This window comes from Galeopterus variegatus, unplaced genomic scaffold, assembly GCF_000696425.1.
Source record: "Galeopterus variegatus unplaced genomic scaffold, G_variegatus-3.0.2 Scaffold9263, whole genome shotgun sequence".
Taxonomy (NCBI): Eukaryota; Metazoa; Chordata; class Mammalia; order Dermoptera; family Cynocephalidae; genus Galeopterus; species Galeopterus variegatus.
The window spans coordinates 52,900-66,428 of record NW_007735374.1 but is presented as its reverse complement, the minus strand read 5'-3'; the positions used below and the strand labels follow the sequence as shown (position 1 = coordinate 66,428).

At 35.8% G+C, this 13,529-nt stretch overlaps 1 protein-coding gene across 1 annotated transcript; it reads left to right on the top strand.

Moving 5' to 3' along the window:
- The first annotated feature begins 8,515 nt into the window (after positions 1-8,515).
- LOC103609153 (olfactory receptor 5A1-like) lies at positions 8,516-9,535 on the top strand. Its single transcript, XM_008593506.1, has one exon. It carries the CDS (start codon positions 8,516-8,518, stop codon positions 9,533-9,535), a length of 1,020 nt encoding a protein of 339 aa, XP_008591728.1.
- Positions 9,536-13,529: the final 3,994 nt, after the last annotated feature.

Below are 13,529 nucleotides of genomic sequence, written 5' to 3'. Positions count from 1 at the left end.
TTTGTTGATTTTTTGCATCATTCCTTTGGTGTCTATTTTATTTAGTTCTGCTCTTATCTTAATTATGCCTTTTCTTCTATTAGTTTTTGGATTGGATTTTTCCTTTTTTTTCTATTTCTGGTAAGTGTGATATTGGGCTGTTTATTTGAAGTCATTCTATTCTTTGATGTGAGCATTTATTGCAACAAACTTCCCTCTTAGTACTCCTTTTGCAGTACCCTATAGCTTTTGGTGGATTGCTTGTATTTTCACTTGTTTCAATAAATTTTTTGATTTCCTGCTTTATTCCTTCTTTCATCCATTTGTCATTCAGGGGCATGTTGTTTAATTTCTATGAATCTTCACAGTTTCCTAAGCTTGTTTGTTGTTAACTTCTAATTTTTTTTACATTGTGGTCTGAAATGACAGGAAATCTGAGACATGTCTAAAGTCCTTGTACTGATGATATCAGATTAAACGGTCTTGTCTCCAATTTAATGAAGAGAAGCTTTGATTCTTTATTGATCTCCTCTATTAATAGATTAAAGAGCACAAAGTGAATGCAAACTAAAGAGTGATCAGGAAAGCAACAATAAAATCAAAAGAAAAGAAAACAACTAAAAATGCCATACAAACAAAATAAAAGCAGTTAAAAAGGTTAAGACACAAATCAAAATATAACGGTTAAGAGATTTAAGTGATTTTATACCAGCAAGACCTGCATCTAACTTACAACAGTGTTGGATAACTAATTTATGTTGCTTAAAGCCACTTAAGTTCTTGGTAGTTTCTCTTAGATATTCTTCCCATTTAGTGTCCACTTTTGTCCTAAAAGTAGAGCCAGACCTTGAAGGAACACAGGACATGGGTTTATCACTGTTAGTGTCTTTGGCTACAAGACTAGAACTGCTTCTCATTGTGTTCAATCTGCAGAGAGAAATTATTGAGGTAAAGTAGGCAGAGGTGGAAGGGTTCTTTCTTGGTGTTTGTTTTAGTGACATTTAATATTATTATTTTTTAAAAGTTTTCTGTACAAAATTCCTAGTTCTTCCTCTTCTCCTCCTTGTCTCTGCCCTGCTTTATATGCTCATTCTTTCTTTCTCTCTCCTATTCTTTTGTTACTTTAAATGAAGAAGCTAGAGGCATGGGAGAAAAGGGACCTGTTTCTTTGTCTTCTTCCTGACCACACTTCTTTGTAAGGACTTTCTGAACATGATTCTTCCATGGAATCTCATCTAAAGAAAGAAAAGAAAAAGAAAGAAAGAAAGAAAAAATTAGTTAAGAATAAAAAAGTAGTCAATTCACACACATACATACACACACTCTCTCACACACACACAAAAACAAACAAACAACAACAACAACATCAACAACAATTTAAAAAAACGGGGGGGGGGAGAGGAAGATATAACAACCACAACTTTTTTTTTGAAGTTCTTACAACAAGAAAATGGAGGGGACACACCTGCGTGGGAGGGGGGAGAGGGAGGAGGGAGGGAGGTTTCGGTGATGGGACACAATAAATAACTACATTGTATATTTACAAAATAAAAATAATTAAAAAAAATTAGAGAAACTATTTTCTTCAGAGAGTCTAACTCAAAGTTGCCAACAGTTTACTGCTTCCTGGTGTTTCTTCCAGAGAGATGTCTCTGAGTACTGTTCCCATGCTAGGGAGGATATAGATATAAAAATATCTCCAAAGATTAATACCCCCAAGAGAAATCTTAGAGATTAATCAAGGGACCAATTAATAGAGTTGGTCTCCCTTCTATCACTCAGGAGGGAAGTTATTTACAGATCACATGGTTTTAATTGCTCCTTCTTTGTTGTGGGTTGTGCTCCCAAGTCCTCTCTTAGACGTGATGGAAAAGGCTCATAAGCATTTAAATCCCTCTACTTCTGTAGCCAGATAATTTCTGAAGGAGGGGAGTGAGTCAAACATTGCCAAAAGTAGGCGTTCTACTTGCAGAGTACTGAGGGAGTGAAACATTCTCAGAAGCCGGAGCTGAAATATCTGTTGGCCATTTTTGAACACCTGGATACACCACAAAGTAAAAGGAGTTGGATCACAGGAGAGGAAATCTTTCTCAGAACTCTTAGGTGAGACACTGGAGACTCTGCTCTAAGGAATGTCCAGGGCCTGGGATCCAGGCAGGATATCTTGGATTTACAAATAGCTCAGCAGCATCATCCTTGATGTCTTAGTTTCATGAGCGGCCGTCTTCCATTATGGTTTACTTATTTATTATTTTTAAATGCAGAAAGATAATTTAAGTAACTTTACAAAAGCATTAACAGTTGATTTATCCTTTCCCTAACTATTTAAAGGAAAGTGAGTTAACACTAACACCAAATGTAAACAGATTGATGGATATTGAACTGCAAGAACTCAAAACCCCTACCCAAATTTGTAATGATAATTGAGAAACAATTGAAGACACGGACCCCCAAACATGGCTAAAATATTGGTCATAGGACAGGTCAGGGAGTGACTTGCTGCACCTCACAACAGGGCAATATGTATTGGGTCGGGGGTGGGCACCTGGCGGGTAACCATGGTACATACAACTGAATCTTTCCTTGGGGAGGAGTTAAGTGCAGAAGATACAAATCTCTATCCCATGGGGGTCATTATTTGTACTGGTAGTTGATGCTGTGGCCTACATTTCTGTAGTACCTGCCCTGTAAGGACTCGTACGAATTGGTAGAACAGCTGTAATTCTGGCCAGACCTGGGATCGTTGTACTTGGACTGTGATGAGAAGCCTTCTTCTTTGCCTTGGTGTGAGGAGCCAGCCCCCGAACCTCCACCATACCCCGCTGTGACCCTGAGTTGTAGAACAACCAGCCTGTGACATATCTATACCCTCCATTGCAGTGTCTGCTATTGCAATCAAATTTATATTCTTAGTTGTAGTCAGAGCCACCCCTGATGAATCGGGAGCTGTAGGAGTTGAAGTAGGAGGAGTAGTTGCCTTGTCAATGGTTATAGCCTTTTTGCTTCCATGACAGCTTTTCTAGCTTGAAAACCAAATCTGTACAGGGATGACATAAATATGCAGTCTGTGTCAATGCATTTCAGCATAAAGTAGCAGGGCTGGGGGCTGGAAAATCTTTCACTCATTTGATTGGCGTAAAAAGTGAGACAACATAGACCCAGAAGAAGGGTTGTGGGTTATCTCTGAGGGGCCTATACTACCTGATTTGTTTCATTTAAAAAGTTAAACTTGAGCAGTATACAGAACACTCCCTGGAGGGTATTGTTCTTGAATTGAGTGGATCCAAAACAGCTTTGATGAACATGTCAGGTTCTATAGGAAGAGAGGGACCACAAGTGAATAATAAATGTAATACTTGGTCTTCTGAGACTAATCCGGTCCACAATGTTTCTGACAGACAGAACCCTTCAGATTTTGTTTGCTGACCTACAACACGGTTAACTTTTTCAAAGTCACCTAAGTAAATTTTAGGAAGGGCTGCAGATGAAATATCTTAAAGGAAAGGAGCATGTCAAAGGGGCCACTTTTTCACACTGTCTTTCCATTTTCTTTTTTTCATTTGCTAAACAAGATTAAATGGAGGTAAGCATGGAGAGAAGTAATACATTATACCAAGAATGTTGTGAGGAAAAGCTGAAGAAAAAGAATCAAGATAAAATTTATCCTGATATAAACTTAATCCAAAACAGAAGAATAAAGGTTAATAAATAAGAGGCAACCAAAAATAAGGTTTAAGTTAGAACTGGAAGAATGCGGGATGGTTGGGCAAAAAAATGACAATTAAAAGATCCCTAAAATATTCTCAACATTATCACTGGATTAACATAGTTCTTTGAGTATGGCTGGCTGTGCTGTAGTAATTCTCTCTTTGATATCTGCAGAACAAGCTTTGCAGTGGTTACCATCTAATGCCGAGACTCCACTGTACCTCAGCCACACCATCATGTTTTGCAAAACAGTTTAATACCTCATGATTTTTTTTCCTGGGAGAAGATGAGTTTTGTCTCACTTCATTGGCAAGCTGTCAGGATTACTGTTTTTCTGTTCATTTCCTGAAAGAGTATCTATGTGAAGAAATATGGTGATTGTGTTATTGATGGCATGTTCAATTACGTTTTTCTTGCCATGTTCATTTGTGCTATAATGTCTCTGAAATAGACTCTGATATTTTAGAGACCCTTGTGAGAAATTTTTGCAATGAATGTGTGGGAGACTTTTTGGTCTCTAACTCCCTGCCTACTTTCAGTTTGTGATCACTCACAAGATTTTTATCCCTATCTTTCTCATGTCACACATCTTCTCTTGCTGTATTATGCCTCCGTGGGCACATCTCTCATCTTACTGGGCTACAGGCTCCTTATGAGATCATTTGCCTCATGGAATCCACCATGTATAGTGCTTTGCACTCTATATTGTTTAACAATAAAATCAATGCAGCAATTAATATATTTCTATTGAGGCAGTGGAGAACACTATTTTAAGATGTGGTTCTGAAGCTAGAGCATCTGGATTTGAATCCCAGGTCTCTTCTTCATGGGTTGTGTAATCTTAGGCTATTTACTACTCTGACCCAGTCTTCTTATCATTAAAGAGAAGAAGAGTACATTACTCATAGGGCTGTAGGCCAAATTTAAATGAGATAAAATATAACAAGATTCATAATACTACTTGGAATAGAGTATGCACTTAGTAAATATTAGGTATCTGATACCATGTCTTGCTTGCAAGGCGACGTTAATCACATAAGGAGAAAAGAATATAAAAAAGTCAAAGAGCTTTGGAGGTTTAGAAAAAACTGGCCAGTGATAAGCTGGAATGACCAAGACTTCTATAAAAACTAATGTTTGTAGAAATGTTTTTAAGAATAAGGTGAAGTAAGTATTCACAGAAACCACTAAGAAAGTAAGGAAGAAATTGGTGAATGGAGAAAAAGGATAATTATGAATTATAATGGTGAAAAAACTATCTTGATGTGACTACCATATATTTCATACAACTATTGGACGTCAACTTTGTACTCAAATTGTATGTATTAGATATTATATTTTAAAAACCAATAAATAAAAAGAAATGTAGGTAACATCCAAAATACATTTTTTAATGGCTTAACCAGCACAAGTGCAAATAAATTCATGAAAGTGCAAAGATGACAAGAAAGCACAGACCTCAGAAGGGAATGAACTGGGGCCAGCATTTCCCCAGGAGGGATCTACTAAACACTGATGGCCTAAGGCCTGGGTTTTAATGGAAAAAACACTTTGTGTGTCTGGATAAGAGACAAACCCCAACACCACTGAAACAGGGACTCCCAAAAGGCGGCACTGTTGGAAAGAATAGAAAAAACCTGCTTCTCAAAATGAGACATGAATATGCACAATTCTCCCAGCCTTAGAGGGGAGACAGAGAAAAAGAAAAACATCTCCTTATTATTCTTAACCTCATACCTCTACTTATTTAGAAATGTTGCCTAAGTCTTATTTCTATGGTGACTCTGAAAATTGTTTTTTAAAAAGATTCTGGCTTATTATTGCCCCCATAGTACCTGACAGAAATAATAAAACTCATTTCTGGAGGAAGACAATTTAAACTGAACCTTTAATGCACCCTGTAGATAAAGTTCAAAGGAGCATAAAATTATGATCAAAATTCAGTAAACACACAGGAAAACAATGCACCTTGACCAACAATCAGCAATAACATTAAACAGTAGAATCAAATTTGAAAAAATAGGTATTTAATTATTAAATGATAATTTAAATGGGCATGTTTAAAACGTTTAACTAAAGGATGCTAGTGATAGTGTGATGCAAGAATAAGAGAATATCTCCTCTCCCAGGGTGATGGTATACAAATGATTATTCAAAGCCCATTTCTTCTGATCAGTGAGAGGCCCCAAAGGGGTTAATTTCTAGGAACCCTCAAGAGAGAAGCATTCCTCAGAAAATTAACCCGAAACTAGGATTCTCTCACAGGATTTATTCTTCAGGCAAGAAAGTTACAGAAAAGGATCATAGGTGATTACAAAAAAAAAAAAAAAAAAAAAAAAGGAATATAAAAGTCATGGCAACAATCATTAGGTTTAGCTGCACCAAGGACATCTGCCCTTAGAGCCAGCAACTTTGCTGTGTTGCAATTCTTTATCTACAACAGAGACTTTAGCCTGGGGAAAGTTTCCTGTCTTTGTTAGTATCATTTTATTTAACATTTCCATGTATAATACTAAAAAGCTAGGGTATACCCGAAACTACAGGGCCTTAGAATCTAGATCCTGTGAAATACATTTGCTTTATTAATGTTACTATAGTCCACAAGAGACTATCAAATTTGACTATTTGGGAAAAGGACAGAATAGAAATTCTAGAAGAGAAAACAAATCATTATTTTTGAAATGGGAAACACATGGATGGATTAAATGTTAAATTAACAAAACTTATTATACAATGAAACTATTAGAAGAGAGATCTGTTAAATTAAAAGAGAACAAAGTAGAGAAACACAAAAAATGGATGTTTTTGTGGTGTGGAGGATAGAGCATGAAGATCTAATTTTGGTTCCAGAGACATATAATAGAAATATAAATGCAATTTTCAGAATACTAATACTTTATTTGGTAAACAGCACAGCATCCCTAAGTTTCCCATATTGAATGTGTGCAAATTAGAGCAAGTTGTACATATTTTCATGATTACAAGGATAAGATGAGTATTCTTATCACTGCTCAAGAAATCTTTTGTTGTCATAGCTTTGTTGATGATCAATAATGAATAAAATTTCCTGTTCTTTCAAACAGATTCTCTCTCCACTCAGTCTCGCTGTGGACAGAATCATCCTCTAATTCTGGGATGTTGATGACTTTCCTGTCTGCTACCATTCTGCCCTTCCATGTTAGTTGCAATTTCACTTTGTTCTTTGATTAATCACCTCATTCCTTCAGAATTTTTCCCAGAAAAGTGCACCAGGAAGCAATGACTGATCTGATTTTGGAAAAAGAACATTATACGTTTTCTGAATATAAGTCTAAGCTTTTATGAGGACTTTCTATTTTTATTCATTTTTGTAACTAGGAGACTGGGAAATGGTTGCCAACAAGGAAGACATTTTGGAAAGCTAATGGTAGCAAATATTTGTAGTTCATAGACTTAGTTTATTCCAGGATTGTCCTAGCCTTTCTCAAGGGAAATGCTCAATACTTGAACTTCTATATTTAAACAAAACTCCCAGGCTGTATTTAACACCTATTTTCCACCTCTCAAGGGTTTTCATGATTTTCTTTGTAACTTCAATTGATCTAAATAAAAATGTGTTTAAGTTATGGGATGTTGCGATGACTGCTTAGAGAAAGTGACAACTATAGAATCATCAAAAGAACACATAGTGATTGATATAAAAAAAAATCTTTCCTTTAGTTACCATTTGGCCTGAACGTTAGTGCTTTGCTTTCCCTGGACTGTCTTCAGTGTGAAAAAAGATACTAACTTTCCCAAATCCTGCCTCAGTTTTCTAATCCCCATGTAATTGTCTAAGTATCTTAAATTTTATATGAGCTCAGGTCATTCACCCTTGTACAAGAAAAGTTATTGATTTGGGCACCAAGGATAGACATGAAGGTAATTCAGAATAGTAATAATAATAATAATAGTAACCCAAAACATAACACAAAAGCTGTATTCAGATGTAGAAGTGGTTGTAGTTTTCTGGGTAGAGGGTTTAGAGATTACAAAAGCTTTTTAAAAGTGTCACTGACCCAAAGAAGATTAAGAATCTCTGTCCTAGAAAATATACCTCACTGATATCTCTGATTTGAGAAAAGGAAAATACACACATGCAAGGAAGGAGCATCATGGATCTTTCAACCATCTACTATTTAATTTCTCAGGGGCTTTCCTGGAGTCATTAAGTTGGTTAAGTCACATCCATTTCTAAGCTGCTTTTTGGTGTGTGACTTTTCCCACCATCCTCCTACATTATTCTTTAATCTCTCCAGGGTTTTTGATAGCAGAAAGGCAGTTACAGAATTATCAATACTCCCTGATTTTCCATTAATTGAATGTAAGTTCTCAAGGATATTTTAAAGATCACCTAAAGATGTTTTAAACAGCATCCTCATTCTACACTGCAGGCCCAGCATAATTCAGGGGTTCTGCAAATCATTGAGTGAATAACACATTCATGTGTGAGTTGAATTGTCCTATTTCACCATGTAGAGAAATGAAATTATTTTCCTCACGTGGCCTTTCTCCAAAGTCTTGTATATTTGCAAAATATGGCATGAGAATACAAAAAATTAAGATATTTTAGGTGGTGTCATACGAATGATGATTTGCTGTCTTTTGTCAACATAGACAGAGTGATAATATTTATTAAAGAGAACTTTTTAGTTATCTTTGGGGAACATACATGGATAGCACAAACTCACTCAACCTTGATTATTTAAGGTTGTATATATTGCCAACTTCATGACTGAAAAAAAAATTAAGTGTATTTCTTGTTTTATGGGAATAAAACCATTTCCTTCTCTCACCTTTTTCCCAACAGATGGCATCAAGCAGATCTACGGAAAGGGATGGAAACCACACCTCTGTGGCCATGTTTGTTCTCCTGGGACTTTCAGATAAAAAAGAGCTGCAGCTCATCCTCTTTCCTGTCTTCCTGGGCATCTACCTTATGACCCTCATCTGGAACTTGGGTCTTATCATTCTCATCAGGATCAACTCTAACCTTCATACACCCATGTACATTTTCCTCAGTTCCCTGTCATTTATAGACATCTGCTACTCTTCTTCCATCAGCCCAAGGATGCTGTCAGACTTCTTAAGAGATGAGAAAACAATTTCCTTCATGGCCTGTGCCACTCAGCTTTTTGTCTTTGCCTGGATGGGTCTGGCTGAGTGCTGCCTCTTGGCCACCATGGCCTATGACAGGTATGTTGCCATCGGTAGCCCTCTGCAGTACTCAGCCATCATGGTCCCTGGCCGCTGTTGGAAGATGATTGCTGTGGTCTATGGGACTGGTTTTCTCAGTAGCTTATTTGAAACAGTCTCTTGCTTTCATGTCTACTACTGTGGGCCAAATATCATTGAACATTTCTTCTGTGACATACCTCCGGTTATTTCTTTGTCTTGCTCCAATCCATTCATGTGCCAAATGATTGTTTTTCTGGTAGCTATTTCTGTAGGTTGGGGTTCTTTGCTTGTTATCCTTTTATCCTATGGTTTCATTGCAGCTTCCATCCTGAAGATATCCTCTTTTAAAAGAAGTGCCAAGGCCTTCAACACCTGTGCCTCCCACCTGGCCACTGTGACACTGTTCTATGGCACTGGCCTCTCTGTGTACATGCATCCTGGCTCTATCCACTCCACAAAGCACAAAGTGCTGTCTGTTTTTTATCTTATCTTTGTCCCCATGTTAAACCCTCTGATCTACAGTCTTAGGAACAAGGAAATCAAAGAGGCCCTGAAAAGGGCGACAAAGACGTTGCATATTTACCTCAGCACAAAAAAACATTTGTACAGCTTTTATTATTACTATAAGAAAGACAGAAGTAAGAATAGTTAAGTGACCTTTTCAGAACACAAGCACAGCTAGGTTAAGGTGTGAATGTGGCTTCCTTGATTCTTGGTGCCATTGTGTTTACCTGCCCCTACCAAGTGATCTGTCTCATGAAGTGCCATCAATAATGAAATACCATTTAGAAAGTCAGTTTTTGTGATCAGAATCCAGGTAGATTAATCCCTAAAACTGATTATGTTTTCGAGAATAGAGATGCTGATGTATACTATATATGTAGAGAAGTGACAAGAACCCAGGATGTGCACATTCTATTCTTTTCTTCACACTGTTGTTTATTTCATTTATTGTTTTAAATATCTATTTATATTCCAATAAAAATAAAACCAATGTGCACATAAAATTAAATGTATAATTATTAAAAACATTTTTTAGTTTATTTTTAGTTTATTTTTAAATTGAAGCATAATTGTTTATACTAATTTATGGGGTACAGAATGGACTCAGAATTTGTGTACAATATATGACGATGGAATCAATATTATTAGCATGTTCATTATTACAAGTAAAAGTTATTCTTTGTGTGCCTTACCAAGTTGCTCCCTAACCCTCTCCCCTTTTCCACCTCTATTAATGATAGGTTTATTCTCTCCTTCAGGAATTTCAACATTTTATTGTGGTCTCTCTTTCTTTCTTAGCTCCATTTTATGAATGAGGACATGTGGTATTTCCCTTTCTGTGCCTGGCTTAATTTTAAACATATTCCAATTATGTTTAACTACTAAAAGTAATTTTCTCCAAGCTCATACATATTGCTACGAGTGGAAGAATTAAATTCTTTTTTATGGCTAAGTAGTATTCCATTATGTATGTATACCACATTTTCCTTATCTAGTCATCCATTGACAGATATTTAGGTTGGCTCCATATCTTGGCTATTGTAAGTAGAACTGTGATGAACATGGAAGTACAGGTGTCCCTTCATCATGATGGTTTGTCCCTTTTAAAAATATACCTAGAGGTGGGATTGCGGGATTATATGGAAGTTCTATCTGTAATTATTTAAGAAACATCCATAATGTTTTCCATAATGACTGTATTAATTTACTGTCCATCTAACAGGGTAAAAGAGATCCTTTTTCTCCACATCCTTGCCAGCATTTGTTTTTGTCAGTCACTTCGATAATAGCCAGTCTAGACAGGGTAAGATGATATCTCAGTGTGTCCACATACCTATTGCTCCTTTGTCTTCCTTTGATAAATGTCTATTCAGCTCCTTTATCCATTTTTAAATTGATTTATTTGTTTTTCTACTGTGAAGTGTTTGATTTCCTTCCACATTCTGGATATGAACTCATTCTTGTACAGTTTGCAAATATTTTCTCCCACTACTTATGGTGTATTTTTACTGTGTTGATTATTTCCTTTGCTGTACAGGAGCTTTTTAGTGTGATATAATACCATTTTGTTATTTTGTTGCTTGTGCTTTTGTGATCTTATGCATAAATCTTTGCCATTCCTACATCCTGAAGCGTTTCTCTATTTTTTCATTTAAGAGTTTTATATTTTCAGGTATTACACTTAAGTATTTAACCCGTTTTGTGTTGATTTTAGTATATGGTAAGAAGTATGGATCTCATTTCATTCTTCTCCACATGGATAACCAAAGAGGTGAAACGTATCTAACATGAGAAGTACACAATACCCCTCAGAGAAATTAAATGACCCCAAAAGATGGAAAGACATTGTATGTTTGTTGATTTGAAAAATTAATGTGTTGAAAATGTCAGTACTACTGAAAGCTATCTACAGATTCAATGCAATCTTTTCAAAGTACCAATGGCATCCTTCACAGAAATAGAAAAAATAATCCCCAAATTCATATGGACCAACGACAGACCAGAAATAGCCAAAGAAATTCTGAACCAAAACAAAACAAAACAAAGCAAAAAACGCTTGAGGCATTACACTACTTTACTTAAGCCTATAATACAAATTTGTAGGAACCAACGCAGCATTGTACTGTCATAAAAATAGAAACATGGATGAATGGTACAGAACAGAGATCCCTGAAACCAATCCAGGTACTTACAGCCAACTGGTCTTTGACAAAGACACCAGGAACAGACACTGGAGAAAGGACAGACTCTTCAGTAATTAGTGTGGGAAAACTGAAAATTAAAAATAATCTTAAAAAATATTCTATTGCAATGGCTTCAACCAGAGACACAAAAAGAAAATGTCAGTGAGAGAGAGTACAAGAGAAAAAAGAAGAGAAAAAAAGAAGAAAGAGAGAGAGAGAGTGTATGGGGGGGCAGCGTTTATCTGTGTTTACCCCCCAAAAACCTTGCTCCTTCCACTCTACCCTTGAGCCTGGAGATGGAAGTAATTTGTGAAAAAGGAAATGGAAGTAAGAATGGTAGAAGGATGTGGACACTTTTACATCAATTGTTGGTCATATTCCTTGAGGCTACAAAGAAGTTAAAGTCAGCAATTTCTGGGTATAGGTGAGCCTAGAGACCATGCAAGGCTTCAGAAATGATGGCTGTCCTATGTTTCTAGGAAGGCAGGACCAAAGTGCCAGCGACCTGAGCCTCAATACAATAGAAAATACAACACAATAGAAAAAATAAAATAAAAATAAGTGCTTGTTTTTTGAAAAATTAAGCAATATTGAGAAACCCATAAATAGACTACTTAAGAAAAGAAGACTCAAATAAATGAAATCAGAAATAAAAGAGAAGATATTACAACTGGTAACACAGATATAAGAGTGTCATGAGACTACTACGAATGAGTATATGCTAATAAATTGAACAATCTTGCAAAAGAGATAAATTTCTAAAACTACATAACCTACCAAGAGTGAGTCACAAAGAAACTGTAAATCTAAAAGAAAGTAAGGAGATGTAATAAGTATTTAAAAGTCTCCCATCAGAAAAAAGCCCAGGACTAGATGGCTTCCTGTCTGAATTCTACCAAACTTTTAAAGAAAAAGTAATACCAAATTTTCTCAAAATATTCCAAAAAGTCAAAGAGAAGAGAATACTCTCAAACTCATTTAACAAGACAAGATCACCCCCAGTACTAAAGAAAAAAAGACACAGATAAAGAAAACTACAGGCCAATATCAGTGATGAACATAGACGCAAATTTTCTCCACAAAATTCTAGCGAACTATATACAGAAGTTCGTTAAAAGGATGATTCCCCAATTCAAGTAGGATTTATTACTGGGATACAATTTTGGTTCAACATACAAAATCAATAAATGTTATCTACAACATTAACAGAATGAAAGACAAAATCCACATGATCATCTCCATAGATGTAGACAAAATTTTTACAAAATTCAACATCTTTTCATGATAAAAGCTCACAATACATTAGGCATTAAAGGAAAATAACACAATAAAGGCCATAAATCACAAGCCCTGAGCTGACATTATACTCAACAGTAAAAAGTCGCAGGCTTTCCCTCTAAAATCAGGAAAAATAAAAAATGCCTAATCTCACCACTTCTGTTCAACATAAAAGGCATCCAAATGGGAAAGGATGAAGCAAAATGTTCTTTGATTGCTGACCACATGATATTATATACAGAAAATCTCAAAGACTTCACCATAAACTGTTAGAACTGATAAATACAGTAAACTTTCTGGATAAAAAAAAAATCACCATACAAACATCAGTAGTGATTCTACACATTAAAAATGAACTGTACGAAAGAGACATTAAGAAAATAATTATCGATATAATAGCACAAAACCCAAAATACTTAGGCATGAATTAAACAAAAGTGAAAATCTGTATACTGGTAGCTATAAAACATTAATGGAAGAAATTGAATAAAACACAAATAAATGGAAAGGTATCCTGTGTGCATGATTTGGAAAAATTAGTATTGTTAAATTGATCATACCACCGAAAGCAATCTACAGATTTAATGCAATCCATATAAAAATACCAATGTCATTCTTCACAGAAACAGAAACAGGTCCAGTTTCATTTTTCCACATATGGATTTGCAGTTTTCCATGCAC

Excerpts from the sequence above, each read along its gene's own strand:
- LOC103609153 (XM_008593506.1), top strand. The coding sequence starts at position 8,516 with ATGGCATCAAGCAGATCTACGGAAAGGGATGGAAACCACACCTCTGTG.